Below are 15,248 nucleotides of genomic sequence, written 5' to 3' on the forward strand. Positions count from 1 at the left end.
TAACCAGAACAGGCTTGGCAACAGGAAGGTACAGCCATGCTTCAGTTCAGGAGGGAGCCTTTACCACACAGAATAAATCCTCCAGCCAACTAGGTCAGCACCTGGGTTTATTTCCATTCCCTCTTTGACTTCCCATCTTTTTCAGTTTAATAACCAGTGGGACAAAAAAAAACCCACAAAAGGCTATTAGGGATTTCCAAACTAGATGCAGAGCACTTAGCTGGAAGGGATCAGCCCATTTGCCATTTCAGGCATCATCAAGACATTCATCTCATCAGTAATCTCACAGACACTCCAAAAAACAGCCTAAGCAGCAGGACAGCACTGTATGCTTTTAATCCCCTTACAGGGAATTCAAAAGCCTCGCCCCAGGTCTTTGGCACAACTGAGAAGTGTTTGCCCAAGTAACTTCAGTCTTATCATACCACAACCTTTATGTGGCTGGAGACCTCAGAAAGTGGCAGATTAAGTGGAAGCGGTGTGTAGCTCCAGCCATATTAATTCACTTCCTTCAGAGGAAGTGAGGAGGTGCAGACAGTACAGCCCATCACACACAGGCTCCAGCAAACATCTGCCCTGTCCGAAGGCTGCCACGGGCTCTGGATGCTGTTACCTTACCTTATTTTGCTATCAGTTGTGACCTTCCCCACAGCTTCCCATGCCAAGAAGCACTAGGCATCCTAACAAGTGAAGAAAGCTTGGACACATTTCAGGTACAGCTCTGTACCCCACACACACTGCAACATCACCGTTTTCTGCATTAGCAAGAGCACAGTTTGCCACCATCTAATGCAAGCACAACCATTACCAGCAGCTACACTGCAGCAGACTGCCTGGCCATTCACCCAGCAGTCATTTGAAGCAGACCATTCTACCACTCTGCTTGCAACCCTGAAAGCTAAGGGCATCATAAAAGCATAACACTCCTGAGACCACCTCATTTTGTACGGGAAGACTGAAGACAGCAGGGCAGGCTTGCTTAGGCCTGCTCCCAGGGCAGCACCCCTCTAGCAGGACCACTCTGAGGAAGTGAAAGCCCTATTGCCATTAGGACCTTTACAAAAGGCAAACACACACATATCAGTCGGGACGGGAGACTATTTATTGACTAGGGCTGCGCCGCGATGCTACAGATGTGTCAGGGAGGCCCAGGGAGCTCTGGCGACAGCCTCATCCTCCCGGCGCTCAGTCCAGCTGCAAGAGAGCGAGAAAGGAGAGGAGTCAGCGTAAGGCGATCCACCCGTCCCGCCCCGCACGGCTCGGGTACCGGCCTTTACCTTGATGAAGCCGATGTCCTTGGCGTACTGCCGAAAGCACTGCCGGCACATGTTCAGGCCGTACTTGCGAATGAGGCCGTGGCGGTTAGAGCACACGCGGCTGTAGGGGAAGAAAAGAGCAAGGCCGGTCAGGACGGGTAATGGCGGCGCAGGGCGGGGGAAAGGGGGGTGGGGGGAAGGGTGAGGAGAAAGGCAGCTGCCGCGGGCCAGAGGGAACCCAGCAGCCACACGGACGCGCACTGACCAGGAGCGGGAGCCCTGGCCGAATTTCCTGGGGTGACTCCAGTAGAGCTGCTGGTGGCCCATGCTGCCCGCTGCACGCCTGGCGGTTAGAGAAAGATGGCGGGCCGCGCATGCGCTAATCAACCCTACCCCGCCTCCCGGCCTGCACCGCGGCGCGCCTGCCCGGCAGTGCGCAGGCGCGTGGAGGGAGAGGGGCGGGGGGCGTTGTCTGCGCGGCCCCGGCCCCGCCCCCTCCCCGCCCCCGCGGCGTGACGTCACGGCGCGGCAGCACTAGGGGCGGCGGCGCGGGGCTCGCAGCGCCGGGCGCGGTGGCGCGTGCCTGTAGTCCCAGCTACTCGGGAGGCCGAGCCCGCCGGATCGCTTGAGCCCAGGAGTTCTGGGCTGCAGTGCGCTATGCCGAGCGGGCGTCCGCGCTAAGGCCGGCATCAATATGGTGAGCCCCGGGGAGCCGAGGCACACCAGGTTGACTAAGGAGGGGTGAACCGGCCCAGGTCGGAGACGGAGCAGGTCAAAGCTCCCGTGCCGGTCAGTAGCGGGATCGCGCCTGTGAATAGCCACTGCCGCGTAGCCTGGGCAACACAGAGAGACGCGGGCTCCTTTTCCGCCCCCCCGCAACAACGCTTTTGCCCTACGCGCACAACGGCCCCTGCCGCCGCTCGCAGCACCGTGCATGACCCCTGCCGCCCACCCACTGCGCACACCGCCCCCTGCCGGCCGGTTGCAGCACAGCTGCCATCTGCGCATGCGCTGACTCCAGAAAAAGAAATTGCTTTGCAAGAATTAAGAGATTAAAAAAATATAATAATTACAGTTTAAGCCTAAACCTTAAAAAGTTCACGTTGAAAGCAAATATGGAAAAGATTCACTTTTTTTTATTTTGTCTTTTTTGAGGGAATTTTTTATCTTTTAGAAATTTTTTTTTTCTTTTGGGGGATTTTTTTTTATTTTGTCCAATTTGGGGAATTTTTTTGGCATTTTTTCATTGTTTTAAACTTTGTCCTTTTTCGGGATTTTTTTAATTATTATTATTTTTGGCAGCTTGTGCCGGTGCTTGACAACCCCTTTGGCAAAAAAATTTTTCCTCATGTCCATAAACCTGCCCCAGCACAACTTGAGGCCGTTGCCTCTTGTCCTGTCACTTGTTACCGGGGAGCAGAGGCTGAACACCCCCAGCCCTGCCACATTTGTGCTGGACCCCCTGGCCAGGGCTCCCCTTCAGCAGCCGCCCCCCTGAGCCATGACATCACACTTTTTGGAATTTTTTTAGGTTTTGGATTTTTTTAGGTTGTGGGGCTTTTTCTTAAATTTTTTTTTTTTGAGGTTTGGGGACTTTGGTTAGTGCAGTGAAAGCTGACTTTTAGCAGGCAGCAGCGAGGCTGGCTATGCCTCCACCCTCTGCATCCCCTTGGCACACAGCCCCCACCCAGCCTGCACCACGGACCCAAGAGTTCTGTTAAGTTCAGCAGTTTTATCCCAATTTCTACTGCAGCCAAGCTGATAGCAACTCTTTCCAGGTGCTGAAATTTCACTGTTGGAGGTTCCCAACCCGCGCTCTCTTCACCAATATGCTTTAATGTTGCAAATTCCTCAATTTTTCTAATTTTTCACTTTACTGAATTTCTCCCTGTTATTTTGGTAGCGCTTCTTCCGTAAGGCCCCGCATTCTCCTATGGCTTAGACAGCCTGAGCTGCCATGAAGAGTAGGCAGATGATAAGGGCTGGCACAGGCATCTAAATCAACCAAACAGCAACTGTACGCCATAGCAGATGAATGTATCTTTTTACCCGGGCTTGGTTTCCAAACACCCACAACTCTCATTCCTGGTGACATTTCCTGAGCCTCTTTTAGCAGCAAACCCAGCCTCAGCCCAGCTGGCCATGCCGGGGCCAGAAGCCACCACAGGGTGATGACAGTCACTGGCAGTCATTCCTGCTGTCACCACGCTGGGCAAGACTTGGGGCAGCGCTGGGAGCACTGGTACCTTTGCAGATGAACACACAGAAGGATTTATTGTAAATTTATATCTATTTTTTTACAATTAATTTACAGGATCCCGGACTGGTGAGGGGTGGAAGGGGAGCGAAACCTCCCCAGAACTAAACTACAGTGAACCTTTTTTGAAATTGCTTCACAAGAAAGACTCCACTTCTTAGGAACTGATTGTGCATCCCTGGGCACTGGCCAGGCTGCCCGGAGAGGCGGTGGGGTCTCCTGCTCTGGAGACATCCAAACCCACCTGGACGTGGCTCTGCAGCCCGCTCTGGGAGACCCTCACGGTAAAGACGTTTCTCCTCAGGTTCAGGTGGAACTCCCCGTGTTGCAGCGTGTGCCCGTTGCCCCTTGTTCTGTCGCTGGGCACCGCTGAAAAGAGCCTGGCCATGTCCTCTTGGTACCCGCCCTTATATATGAATACATATATATGTATAAAAAAGATATTTGTATGAAGCAGTACGATCCCCTCTCAATCCTCTCCAGGCTCACTCTATTCCTCTGTTACATACAATTGTAGAAACCGCCCAGAAGATTTGCCTGCAGTGTGGACCCAGGGCACTGAGCCGCTCCCTGCGGTGAGGCCAGTCAACCCTTCCGCCCGTTCCCTGTGCCTCACACCCTGGCCTGGGCTCCCCGCTGTGGCCAGCACGGGCGGTGTGCCACTCCCGCTGCCAGCCCCCGGTCACCGAGCCCAGGGGGCACCGGGGACCGGCGTGCCCACAGGGCTGCGCTCCCGTGTCCCTTCAGCTCCCCTGTGTCTGCTAACCCCCGCCACCTCCCTCGACTCTTTCCGCCGAGCGATCCGAGCCGGGCCGAGCGGAGCCGATGAGGGCCGAGCCGAGCCGATGGGAACCGATGGGAGCCGATGGGAGCCGATGGGAGCCGATGGGAGCCGATGGGAGCCGATGGGAGCCGATGGGAGCCGATGGGAGCCGAGCGAGCAGCGCCGAGCAGAGCCGAGCAGAGCCGAGCCCCCTCCAGGGGGCGCCGGCGCAGAGCCCGCGCTGAGGGCCCCTGGCCGGGGCTGGCCGCTGCTGCCGGTGCCGCCGCCGGTGCCGCCGCTCTCCCTTCCCGCCGGGCGAGCCCTGACGCCGGGCGGGCGGCCCCCAGCCGGGCTGGCGGCGGCAAGCGGAATATCGGGGAGACAGGCACGGCGGCGGGCAGCTGTGCGCGGAGAGCGCGGGAGGCCCCCGGGCGGTGCCGCCAGTGAGCGGGCCGTTGGTCGGTGGCGGGGCGGGCGGAGATGCGGCTGCAGTGCGAGGTGGAGGTGGTCAGCCGGCTCCTGCCCACCTGCGGGCTGCGGGGCCGCGGCCGCGCCACCAGGGCTCTCCTCTCGCTCGGCCGCCCGCCCGGACGGGCGCGGGGCGGCGGCGTTTACCTCATGGTGTGCACGGCGCGGGACCGGGTCGGTGCTCGCTACAAGGTGGGGACGGCGGCGGGGAGGGGGGAGACCGGGCCGGGGCGGGTCCCCTCGCCCCGCCGCGGCTGCTGAGCGCCCGCCTTGCCTCGTAGGTGCAGGAGAACATCGAGCGGTTCTTCACCCGGTTCGTGGAGGAAGGCAAGGCCACCGTGCGCCTGCGGGAGCCCGCCGTGGACGTCTGCCTCAGCAAGGTGGGGGGGCCGCGGCTGGCGGCCCGGGACACCGACGAGGGATCGGTGCCGTCGCGAGCTCGGAACCGAGCGGGTGTGGAGGGGCCGGGGTGCGCCCCGCCACCGTGCTGGGGGGAGCCCGGTGGGTGCCCAGGCTGCCGGCTCGAGGTCCGGCCCACGGACGCCGCACGGCGACTGACAGCGCAGCTTCGGCACCGGAGGCGTGCGGCGGCACGGAGCTTGGCTTTGTGTGTCCTCAGCAGGCTACGGCAAAAGGGAGAATAGGAGGTGCCTTGCTCACTTTGTGCCAGGAAGGCTGAGCCCAGCTTCTTTGCTGGGCTGTGTTCTGATTCTCCCACCTTCTGCTTCCTCTGGGGAAACAGTGGGAGCAGAAAGTCCATTTTTCATGTTGCTGTTCATCGCTTGTGTAGAGAGAAACAACTCTTTCATCTCTCTGATACGTCATCTTGCTCTTTGGTCCTAAATTCCATGAAACAGTTAGTGCTTACTCTCTTTCTAATGAAGAGAAAAAAAAAGGAGAACACTCTTGTCTTAGTGGCCAAGCAATGTCCCCACTGGTTTTCAAAGCTGGAGACACATAGTAAGGATCAGCGCTACAGGCACTGTCTTGCCTTAACGCTTAGCTGATAGTGGGACTCACCAATGTGTTTATTTCCAGTTCATAAGGTATTTGAAAGCTGTAAAGTGTTTTTAATAATGATAAACACACCAAAAAGATCACGTTAACATTCAGTTTTTATGCTGGTTAAGGGTTGGGCTTTTTTCTTGCGCCTGTTCCAGTAATCTTATGTAGCCTTTCAGAGGAGGAAAGCAGGACAGCTTTTCTAAAACCTTAGAGTTAGGATGTGTAAATAAAAGCTAATAATATTGATTTTTTTATTGGGAAAATAATTTTTACTTTCTGTTGCACCTGATTATTTGGCCTGAAGAAGGAGATCCTTCAGTAATTTCAGTGATGTCGGACTGAGCAGCTGTAACTGTGAGTGGTGAAGCTTATTCCTTCACAAGCAGAATGCTTTCTCAAAGGGTCTGTCTAAGGAGAAATGCACAGGGTGTGTTTTCTGCACACTGCAGCTGCAACAGGCACTGACGAGAATCTTTGCCAAAGCGGAGTGGAGCTCAGGGCATGCTGCAAGGTCTGCTTGAGGAACAAGGTGAATGAATCTGTATTTGGGAGGGTGATTTGCTGAAAAGAAAACAAATGTGACCCAGCAAGGGAAAAAAAAAAAACACCAAACACTTTATTGGGAATAAGACTAGTAACTAAATATGAGCCTGAATATAGTTGTGATAGCTCAAGATTTTGCAGAACGTGGCACAGTGCTGTGGTGGTCTGGAAATACCTTATCCGTGCAAGAGTGAAAGCTGTAGTGGTAAGGGAAGTAGCCTTAATATGGTGAAGAAAGCAGTTCACCTCTACAGGGTTGAACAGAAAAGAAGCTCTGTATGTCCTGATCCAATTAATTTTTCTCTTGTCAGAAGCAAATGCGCTCTGTATCTTGCAAAACAGAAAACTCATGCGTGTTGCACTAGATTCAGAGTATCTTCTTGTTCTGCATCCTTTACTCTGAACAATTCAGCTGAAGCCTGAGAAGTCAAAAAGTTTATCTCAAAGCAAAGGTACAAAAGCAGGCTTGTTGTAAGGGGATCTACTAGTAGTATAAAATTGGAGAAGAAAGGTCTGTGGCTTAGTGCTACAAGATCTAACTTCGACTGTTCGTAGGGCCTGTAGGAAAACAGTTTGACAGATACTCTTTCAGTGTGGGTAGTAATTTAATTAACATTTACATCCATTGTTTTCCGTATGATAAGATAGCCCAAAACGTTGTTAGACTAAGTCTCAACTGAATCTAATGAAACAGGGCTTAGAATAATGACCAGAGTTGCTCCAAGGAGGCTAGATCCTCACTCCCCATTTTAACATAAGGCTCACCCTTATACTATCAAGCTCCAGAAACTAATCCACTGATTTCTTCCAAAATCAGTGATATTATATATTTCTTTTAAAAGCTCCAAATCCAGAAACCCAATTTAAGATGCTTGGTAACTTTTCTGTAGTGTTTCTGCTAGTCTGCCATGATTTCTTTACAGAAAGGCTTCTTGACTCTCAAAGGTGGGCAAAAGCTTTGTAGAAAAGAGATTTCCAGGTATGACTATAGCAGTTGTATGCAACTACTGTGCAAAATCCATCTTTGAGTTCTGCCAGGCAGTGCGATTTGCTGCATTCAGCCACATCAGAAATTTAAGTTGAGAAACATCAGTCTGGAGCATTCAACCCTGGAACAAAAATAATAAAGTCACTGTGTTGGGTTGTTGGGTTTGGGTTTTTTCCTTCAGCAAGCCTGTGCCTGCTGCATTGCACACAAGGTCTGAAATCCATGTAATCTCCAATTGCCTTGTCATCATTCATTTAGCTCTGAAACAAGAGACTTGTTAAGGCATCAGCGCAGATTAACCTCTTCTCCTGACATCTATTCTGTGGTTGAGAGTTCAGGCTTGTGGCAGAAAATTGCATCCTGAGTGCTTCCATCTAATTCTTTGGGTTTTTTCTTAGTATTTTTCTCAAGGTATTCAAGGTTCCTCAACAATGGGTTTACAGATAGTACGTTGCCTTTATGAAGGTATCGCGGAGGAAATTTGATGCAGAGATATCTGTTGTGCTTCATGCTTTGAGTGCAAAGAAATGTTGCCTGTAACGTCATTATAACATACAGTCATTTCTTTCACTTGGTCTTTACAGATCTGGAGGACTTTTTCTCTTCCAACTTTAGTTAGCTACTTATTACCCTCAGGAGCATGACAAACCTGCCTGTAGTTAGGGGGAGTTCTATAGCTGAATGCTTTTGTTGGATTGGCTGAGATAATGAATGCTGGTCTTGGATACAAGGACTTTTTATGTGCACCTTCCCCACCTCTGGAGGATATCACATCGGGAGTTAAGAGAATAGATGTGCATTAAATGCTTAAGGAAGGCAATCATTTTAGGTTGCTGATGCAGTGAAATATGTTTGACCTTTATGGTCTTTATGTCACCTTAGCATCCAGAAGTCTCCAGGGTGATTGCTTTGGTGTGGTAGGTGCTTATATTATGTTAGCTAGTTCTGGACCCTCTAGAATTTGGTATAAACAAATACATTTAGGAAAAAAAAGTCAGGTGCAGAAATGGGCATCACTAGGCCTGGGCAAGTTACAGCTGGGAACAAAGTGCAAACCTCTTGACCCTGAGCCATGCCAAAATGCCAAGCTTGTTCTTTCCTGCAATGAGAGATGACTTTTACTTGTAGGGATGCATTGTGCTTGTTATTTTAGAATTCACTTTATAGCTTAGCGTCTGTCAGCCGCACGTCAGCTTGACTAGAGACTTGCTAGAAAATTTAGAAGATAAATGTTTGGGCACCCCCCTGTTCATAAAAGTTAATTATATCAGTACAAGTGGATCACGGCTTTCTCAACCTTTATTTAAAATACAGGTCATCTGATACTCCATTGATTTGACTCTCTGTCCTTACTGCCATTATATTGTATCCCACTTAAAGCAAAATTGCTCAGTTGTTTACAGAACAAATTACTGCAAATAATAATCCTTGTTTGATGCTGGCACAACCAAACACAGCTCTGTGTGTGTGACCAGAAGCACTGACTTAACCTGCCTTGAAGCTTTCTACCTACCTTTACGTTGAATTTAGCCTCTGATTTTATCCTCTTCCTTCCTAGCAACTTTCAGAAATTATCACCTCCAGCTTTGGATCTCTGATTTTCCCCCTGTGTGTTTTTATAAACTGTCCCTTTATCCTGTTGCAGGTTAGGAAGATCACAGTGCATCAGGCTTTTTTTCTGTGCTTCAGTTTCAGCTGTGAATTCAGTGCTTTGTTCCTTTTCTGAGTAATGCAGCCTGGTTTGTTTGATCTAGATTATTCAGAGAGGTCGTAATGTCTCATTCAAATTGCATGCCATTTGTTCTTAAATGCTGTAAACAGCACATCAACCTAATAAGCCCGAGTTGTTTCCCTTTCTCATTTTATTGCCCTGCTGAGTTAGTAGCTCCAGATAGGGGTACAAAATAGTTCAGAAAGTGTTAGTACAAATGAGCACAAGAATAATTAACTTTTAATTCCACCTTTGTGTTTTCCTGTAGGCAAATGCCAGCAATTTAAAGAATTTCCTTTCAGCTGTGAGGCTGGCTCACCAAGGGACCGACATAGGAGCTCTCCCTCTCTCAACTTTGGTACCAGCAAAGAACTCGGAGGTGGAAAAACCGAAGACAAAAATGATCATAACCTCAAGAAGGGACTATCCTCTCACCAAAAATTTTCCTTACTCTCTTGAACATCTCCAAGCCTCGTACTGCAAACTTGCTCGGATTGACACGCGTGTACTTTGTTTGAAGAAACTCCGAAAACTAGACCTAAGTCATAATCATATTAAGCAGCTGCCAGCTACTATTGGTGACCTGATCTGTCTTCAGGAGCTTATTTTGCATGACAATCACTTGGAGTCCTTCAGTGGGGCTCTATGCAGCTCCACCCTTCAGAAGTCTCTTCAGTTCTTGGACCTGAGCCAAAACAAAATCAAAGCCCTTCCAATTCAGTTTTGCCAGCTGCAAGAACTCGTTAATTTAAAGCTGGATGACAATGAGTTGATTAGGTTGCCCTTCAAGATTGGCCAGTTATATCATCTGCGCTTTCTGTCAGCAGCTCGAAACAAACTTCCTTTCTTGCCCAATGATTTTAGGAAACTCTGTCTTGAGAACTTGGATCTCTTTGGAAATCCTTTTGAACAGCCTAATCCACTTGTTCCCAATATACAACTGAAAATACCATTGACTTTGTTAGAGTGTGCTGCAAGAGCAACCATAAATTACAGGTAAGAGTAGCATGCTGGGTATGCATTGCACCTATTCAGTTTCAAACCTGTCAAGTTTAAACTTTACTGACTTCTTTTTTCCTGTTAGCAGCTACTGCTCTTCACCTGTTAAAAACTGTAAGGTTAAAGTTGCTTTGAATTCCGCTTGTAAAATCATCCCTTCATTATGCAGGATAATGCAGTAAATTGGTGACGTGGAAGCGTTTAGAGCAAGCTATAGGTTTAAATGCTTTTGTCCACAAAATGGGGGCACCGTAACAGAATATTCTTGCCCAAAGAGAATCGGTTCTACAACCCAGAACAACTTCTGACATTTTGTATTGAGGGGTTTCCGCTACAGTAGAGTTTGTGGCACTGATCATATTTTGTGTTGGGCTCTTGGACATTGCTTTCAAAAATGGTTCCCCTTCATCTTGTGCTCACATTAAAGTACACTAAAACTGTGTGTAATGCCCATTAGCCTGTGTGAGAGCAGTGTGTTGGCAAACGGTTAACTTCTGCCATGCAGCTCCTAGTTACAGACATGGACCGGTCTGCCTCTGCTTGAGATGGGACCTCACACAAGCTGAGTAGTGTTGGAAGGGTACTGCAAGGTGGCTTCTCAGAGGGCAAGTGTCACACTGGAGTTGATATGACCTACTGCAGGCTTCTCCCTACCTTAGGTTTTCCCTGATGTTTATTTCCTTTGGTGTTGGAGTAAGGTTACTCTGTCTTATGTGGAGAAGCCCAGTTCTGAGGTAATTTTAAAAAATACTATTTCACCAAGTGAACATCACCCTTGCCAGGCTGCTGTTTGTTGTCAGTTCTCTCTCCTTCTCCAACACGGATTGCATAGCTCTGCCTGCGTGCCGCTGCCTCTGATTCTTTGGCACCAGCTGCTGCTACTTCCTCCCTGTTCTGGGTGCAAAGGGAGCAGGAAGATGGAAAAGAGTCACCAGTACAGAAAGGGGGTGAGAGACAGACTTGAAATGTTCCAAATCTACGTTCTGTGTCCATTCCTGCCTTAGGGGTGGGCAGCGCCCCATAAACCTGGGTTAATTGCTCAAGTCTCTGCTAAAGGTGTCCACAGGCATGCAGGGCACACCCTGGAAATGAGCCGAGCAACCAAATGTTCTGGTTCAAATCTTACCCTGGTTTTATTAGAGTAATTAAACTCCACATGTCTCCTTTCCCAACTTTATATAGATTGCAGTGGTTTTGTTATAAGTATTATTAAGGCTGGGGTCTTACTTTCCTGGAGAATATAATCCCTCATCACTGGTCAGATTTTGGTGCTCAGTTACGTTACCGGAGTACCTAAGGATACCTAGTCATTAACCCAGGCCCCATGCAGCAGGCTTTAAGAAAATGGCACCACACAAAACAAAAAAAACTTTCTGCTCCAGGAGTCTGGTGAGACGAGAGGCAATGAAAACAGTCCCCTTGCCCACAGACCTGTGGTTATTAGGAGACAACTTTGGTCAGAGTGGTCCTGATTATCTTAAGTGTAAAAGAAAAAATAGTCAAGTCTAAGAAGTGGGCAACAGATATTGTCTGACATTCACCGGATGTGAGAATTAACAAAGAATGAGAAACAGGAGTGATGATGGGCTGTAAAAACCTTGAGAATGGAAGAAAACAGGAGGAGGGAAGATGTGAAAGCAAATGTTTGGAAAATCAGTCTTCGTAGTAGCAGTCTGGGCAAGTACCAGAGCTGTGATTATGCTTTTCCTGACCGGAAAAAAGCATGTCCTGAAATTGAAGTGGTAAAAAAAAAAAAACCCAACCACAGGAGTCTTAGCTATGTGAATGATGGTATGTAGAAAGAATTGGGAATGTGTAGGTGTAGTCGGGATGTGAGTCAGTGAGACCTATTCTGTGAGTCTCAAATGACAGCTGGGCACCGGTGATACTCACACTTTGAAGTTAACTCAACAAAGTACTTCGGGGAAAATACTTATTTTGTACCCCAAACACAAGGCCACTCTGCTGCGAATTTAAAAAGAAGCAATTCTTGTTCCTGTCTCTGGATGTCGTTATTGCCATGATGGATGAACAGAGTGGTATATCAAAAGAACCTTAATTTATGGCCTGCAATGTAGTACTACTGTAAAAAGGCTCTTTTTGTCCTCTCTTTCCTCTAGATACGGTGTTTTTATGCTACTACCGCTTCTTCATATTAGAGAGTGAGAAGTAGATGGTGGGTGCTTTCTCAGGCCAGGATGAAATACAGTGATCTTCCTGGCTAACGTAAGGGAAGAGCAGATACGTGCCCAGTTGTTTCATTATTCATAATCTTCTTTTGAATTATCTGTCGCTGTGATACAGGCTGTTATGATTTCTGTGAACTCCCTGGTTCTTGCTGCAGTGTCTTCTGGAGTTCAGGTCCTTCGTACTTAGGGGTCAGTAACATGGTTGCATGTGTTTAGCGACTGTCTTGGAAAGTGGTGTTTAATTCCTAACTGGTTCAATATGGCAGGTGGCAAAATTTCAGATTTGCCTTGTCTGTGATCTCAGAATGGTGTTTCTTCCAGCTGGTGCATATGGCGTGTCGCTGCATTTGAGTGACACTGGTTAATTTTGACATGAATTCACACTTACTCCTCTTGTTCAACAGAATCCCTTATGGTTGTCATCTTCTTCCTTCTCACCTCTGCAAAGATCTGGAAGTGGCTAAAACGTGCCAGTGCGGAAGTGCCTGTCTGAGCAGCTTCATTCAGATCACGGTGACCATGAATCTCCACCACGTAGCTCATACCGTGGTCCTTGTGGATAATATGGGAGGTACAGAAGCACCCATCATCTGCTACTTCTGTTCTCTAGACTGCTATTCCCAGTTTCTGGATAGGTACCTGCAGAGTAACGGGTGACCATTACCAGGTGCAAAAGCTCTGCCTGAAGTTCTGTCCAGTGACGGAGGAGCCTGAAATTGTTTTCTGCGTGTTACCCACACGTGCTGCAACAGAGCGTTTGCTGCAGATAGCAAATGTCAGTCTTGCAGTGAGGGGGCTCCGTCAGCCTGATCCGGTTGCCTGACTGTTCCTCCACCGCTAGCATCTCCCTTTGGTTTGAATAAAAATCAATGCTTGGCTTGAATGAACCTTCCTTAGAATGTATTTTGCTTTCCCCTATTACTGTGATTCTGTTTGGAGTATCATGACAGTTTTCTTTGTTTTGTGGAGTAAGTTGTTTCTTCTCACTAGGAGAAGGAAGGTGAGCTTATATTGAACTGCTTTGCTTACTTACGCTTGAGGCTCCGAACGCTGCCTACAGAAGATGGCTGCATTGGCTTTTATCACTGGACTGGGCTCTTCCCGACCTGTTTACTGTAGAGCAACTTGGCAGGCTGCTATGAGAAGTAATTACAGTGGGAGCAGTTCCAAAACTGGTCATGTAATTCCAGGTGCTTCTTTTTTAAAAGTTCTGTTACAGCATTCTCACTTCAAGTGGGGACCAGCATTGCTGGTTGTTTTTTTACCAGAACAAATGGTTTTAGTTTTATCTCTTTGTGATACAAGAAATTACTTTTTCTAAATATGTGACCTAAACTTTGTTTCTTAACTCTCATGTTTTAAAGGTTCTAGAGTTGTTCACTGTGTCAACTTATTAAATTTTGAAACCCTTCTATGTACATGTGAATTGTGTTTTCTCTAATGAGTGTCTCATCCAGTGTATTCTAGGGATTAGCTCCTGGCCTTTTTCCTGATGAAGGTACCGAAATACTTGAGAGTATCCACACACCCTTATTTCACATCTTGTCAGCTGGTCCATGGCTGGGGTATTGAAACAGCACGGAACAAAAGTCCCTTGAGAAGTCTTTAGGCATCCCGTGCCCTGAGACATGTGATGGCTTGGAGCAAGAGGGAGCACGTCACACTTATTTTTGAAGCGGTATTGAAGCAGGAGCAGCAAATTACACACTTTGCATGTCTTCGGGTTATGGATAAGTACCCTGCTGTGGCAGTCATGTTGTTTCAATGGGAAAACAGGATATCTGTACTTCCTGAGCACAGAACTGATCTAGACTGGGCTTCAAGTGACAGCTCGATGCAATGTACAGCACAAGGAGCAGCCTGAAAGGCGACAGCAGGCTTTGGAAGAAGGTACTGGCTTGCAGGTATAGCTTAATGTCTCCTGTGCGAGCACAACCTTTGTCCACGTTCTAAAAATCAGCAGTTTCAAACTCTTTACTAATCCAATTAGTAGCATTCACATTCATAGTAGAAATAAATATTGAAGCACACCTATGAAAGGGCTTTGCTCAGACAAGGGCAAAAGACACATCTTCCTGAGGAAGAGGATCCCTTATTCTAGAAATATCGAGTGTCATCAAAACTTTCTGTGAAGGTCAGGATAACTTGACCATGTTCTTTTGATACAGTATTCATAAAACCGTAACTCTTAAGCAACTACAGGAAGAATTGGATGAATCATTCCTTATATGTTGCTCTTCAACTAGAGAGAACTTGTGAAGGAGGGAGACAAGTGTGCCTGTTTACCTCAACAGCAGCCTTTGGAAAGCACTGCAGAGCTCACCCTGGGAGTTTTTGAATAGTTGTATGCTAATGCTGTTGTAAAGGGAGAGAGATCTTGTCCTAATTGCAGCAGCGTAAAGATTACTCATTTGGAAAAATACCTTTTAGGTGGAGTGCATGATTAAGGGGAGGGGAAGAGAGTACATGCAGAAATTTGGCCTCCTGTGGGACTGGGGAATTTCAGGTGCAGATGTGTGGGTGTCTGCATGGCTGAGGGCCTGCCAGGGGGGCCAGCTGTGCTGGGCGGAGGAGGGAACTGCACCTGCATGGCCCAGGGCATGAGCAGCCGGGCTGTGAAGTCAGGTCCAAGCCCTGCTGTGCTGGGAGAAGGGATCAGCTGGGGGGCCAAAGGCCAAGGTGAACAGGGCTGCAGCCCCCCCTTGGCGGGGAAAGGAGACTGTGGGAAAGGGCTTTTTGTACACAAATAGTTTGCGGTCAGCTCTCCGTGTGCGCTGGGTTGGTTTTCTTTTTAAACCCCATGTGTGTGCACTGGGCTGCCATTACCTCTGAAGTGAATGCCATCCCCAGAACTTGACTTGGCTTCCCTTAATCCTCTGAAACTATGGCAGCTGACACGGCGTGGAGGAGGGTGGTAGGGTGCCGGAGCCCTGTGCTGCAGAGGTCACTGCATTAGCACCAGGGCACCTTCTAGCAACGCAGCAACGTCCCCAGCGTGCTGTGGTCTTGCCGTCTCCACAGAGGTCAAATGTGAGGAGGAGCTTTCTGAACCACTGCTTTCCCACCACC

The 15,248-nt window shown here is 48.6% G+C and overlaps 2 protein-coding genes across 3 annotated transcripts; one reads left to right on the forward strand and one right to left on the reverse strand.

The window, feature by feature from the left end:
• Positions 1–1,080: 1,080 nt before the first annotated feature.
• RPS29 (ribosomal protein S29) lies at positions 1,081–1,656 on the reverse strand. The gene is made up of 3 exons (XM_040602476.1): positions 1,522–1,656; positions 1,278–1,377; positions 1,081–1,194 (listed from the first exon to the last, which is right to left on the reverse strand). The coding sequence occupies exons 1-3, from the start codon at positions 1,581–1,583 to the stop codon at positions 1,186–1,188; spliced, it is 171 nt and encodes a 56-aa protein (XP_040458410.1). The 5' UTR covers positions 1,584–1,656; the 3' UTR covers positions 1,081–1,185.
• Positions 1,657–4,531: 2,875 nt separating this feature from the next.
• Positions 4,532–13,593, forward strand: LRR1 (leucine rich repeat protein 1). Of its 2 annotated transcripts, XM_040602461.1 has the most exons (4): positions 4,532–4,936; positions 5,026–5,124; positions 9,260–9,987; positions 12,584–13,593. In XM_040602461.1, the coding sequence occupies exons 1-4, from the start codon at positions 4,757–4,759 to the stop codon at positions 12,834–12,836; spliced, it is 1,260 nt and encodes a 419-aa protein (XP_040458395.1). In that variant the 5' UTR covers positions 4,532–4,756; the 3' UTR covers positions 12,837–13,593. The 2 variants fall into 2 exon arrangements, with proteins under 2 accessions (XP_040458395.1, XP_040458396.1); XM_040602462.1 differs by lacking the exon at positions 5,026–5,124.
• Positions 13,594–15,248: the final 1,655 nt, after the last annotated feature.

This window comes from Falco naumanni, chromosome 7 (genome assembly GCF_017639655.2).
Source record: "Falco naumanni isolate bFalNau1 chromosome 7, bFalNau1.pat, whole genome shotgun sequence".
NCBI lineage: Eukaryota > Metazoa > Chordata > Aves > Falconiformes > Falconidae > Falco > Falco naumanni.

Excerpts from the sequence above, each read along its gene's own strand:
- RPS29 (XM_040602476.1), bottom strand. The coding sequence starts at position 1,583 with ATGGGCCACCAGCAGCTCTACTGGAGTCACCCCAGGAAATTCGGCCAG. Across the intron at positions 1,378-1,521 it reads GGCCAGGGCTCCCGCTCCTG|CCGCGTGTGCTCTAACCGCC; the intron begins GTCAGTGCGCGT and ends CTTCCCCTACAG.
- LRR1 (XM_040602461.1), top strand. The coding sequence starts at position 4,757 with ATGCGGCTGCAGTGCGAGGTGGAGGTGGTCAGCCGGCTCCTGCCCACC. Across the intron at positions 5,125-9,259 it reads TGGACGTCTGCCTCAGCAAG|GCAAATGCCAGCAATTTAAA; the intron begins GTGGGGGGGCCG and ends GTTTTCCTGTAG. Across the intron at positions 9,988-12,583 it reads AGAGCAACCATAAATTACAG|AATCCCTTATGGTTGTCATC; the intron begins GTAAGAGTAGCA and ends CTTGTTCAACAG.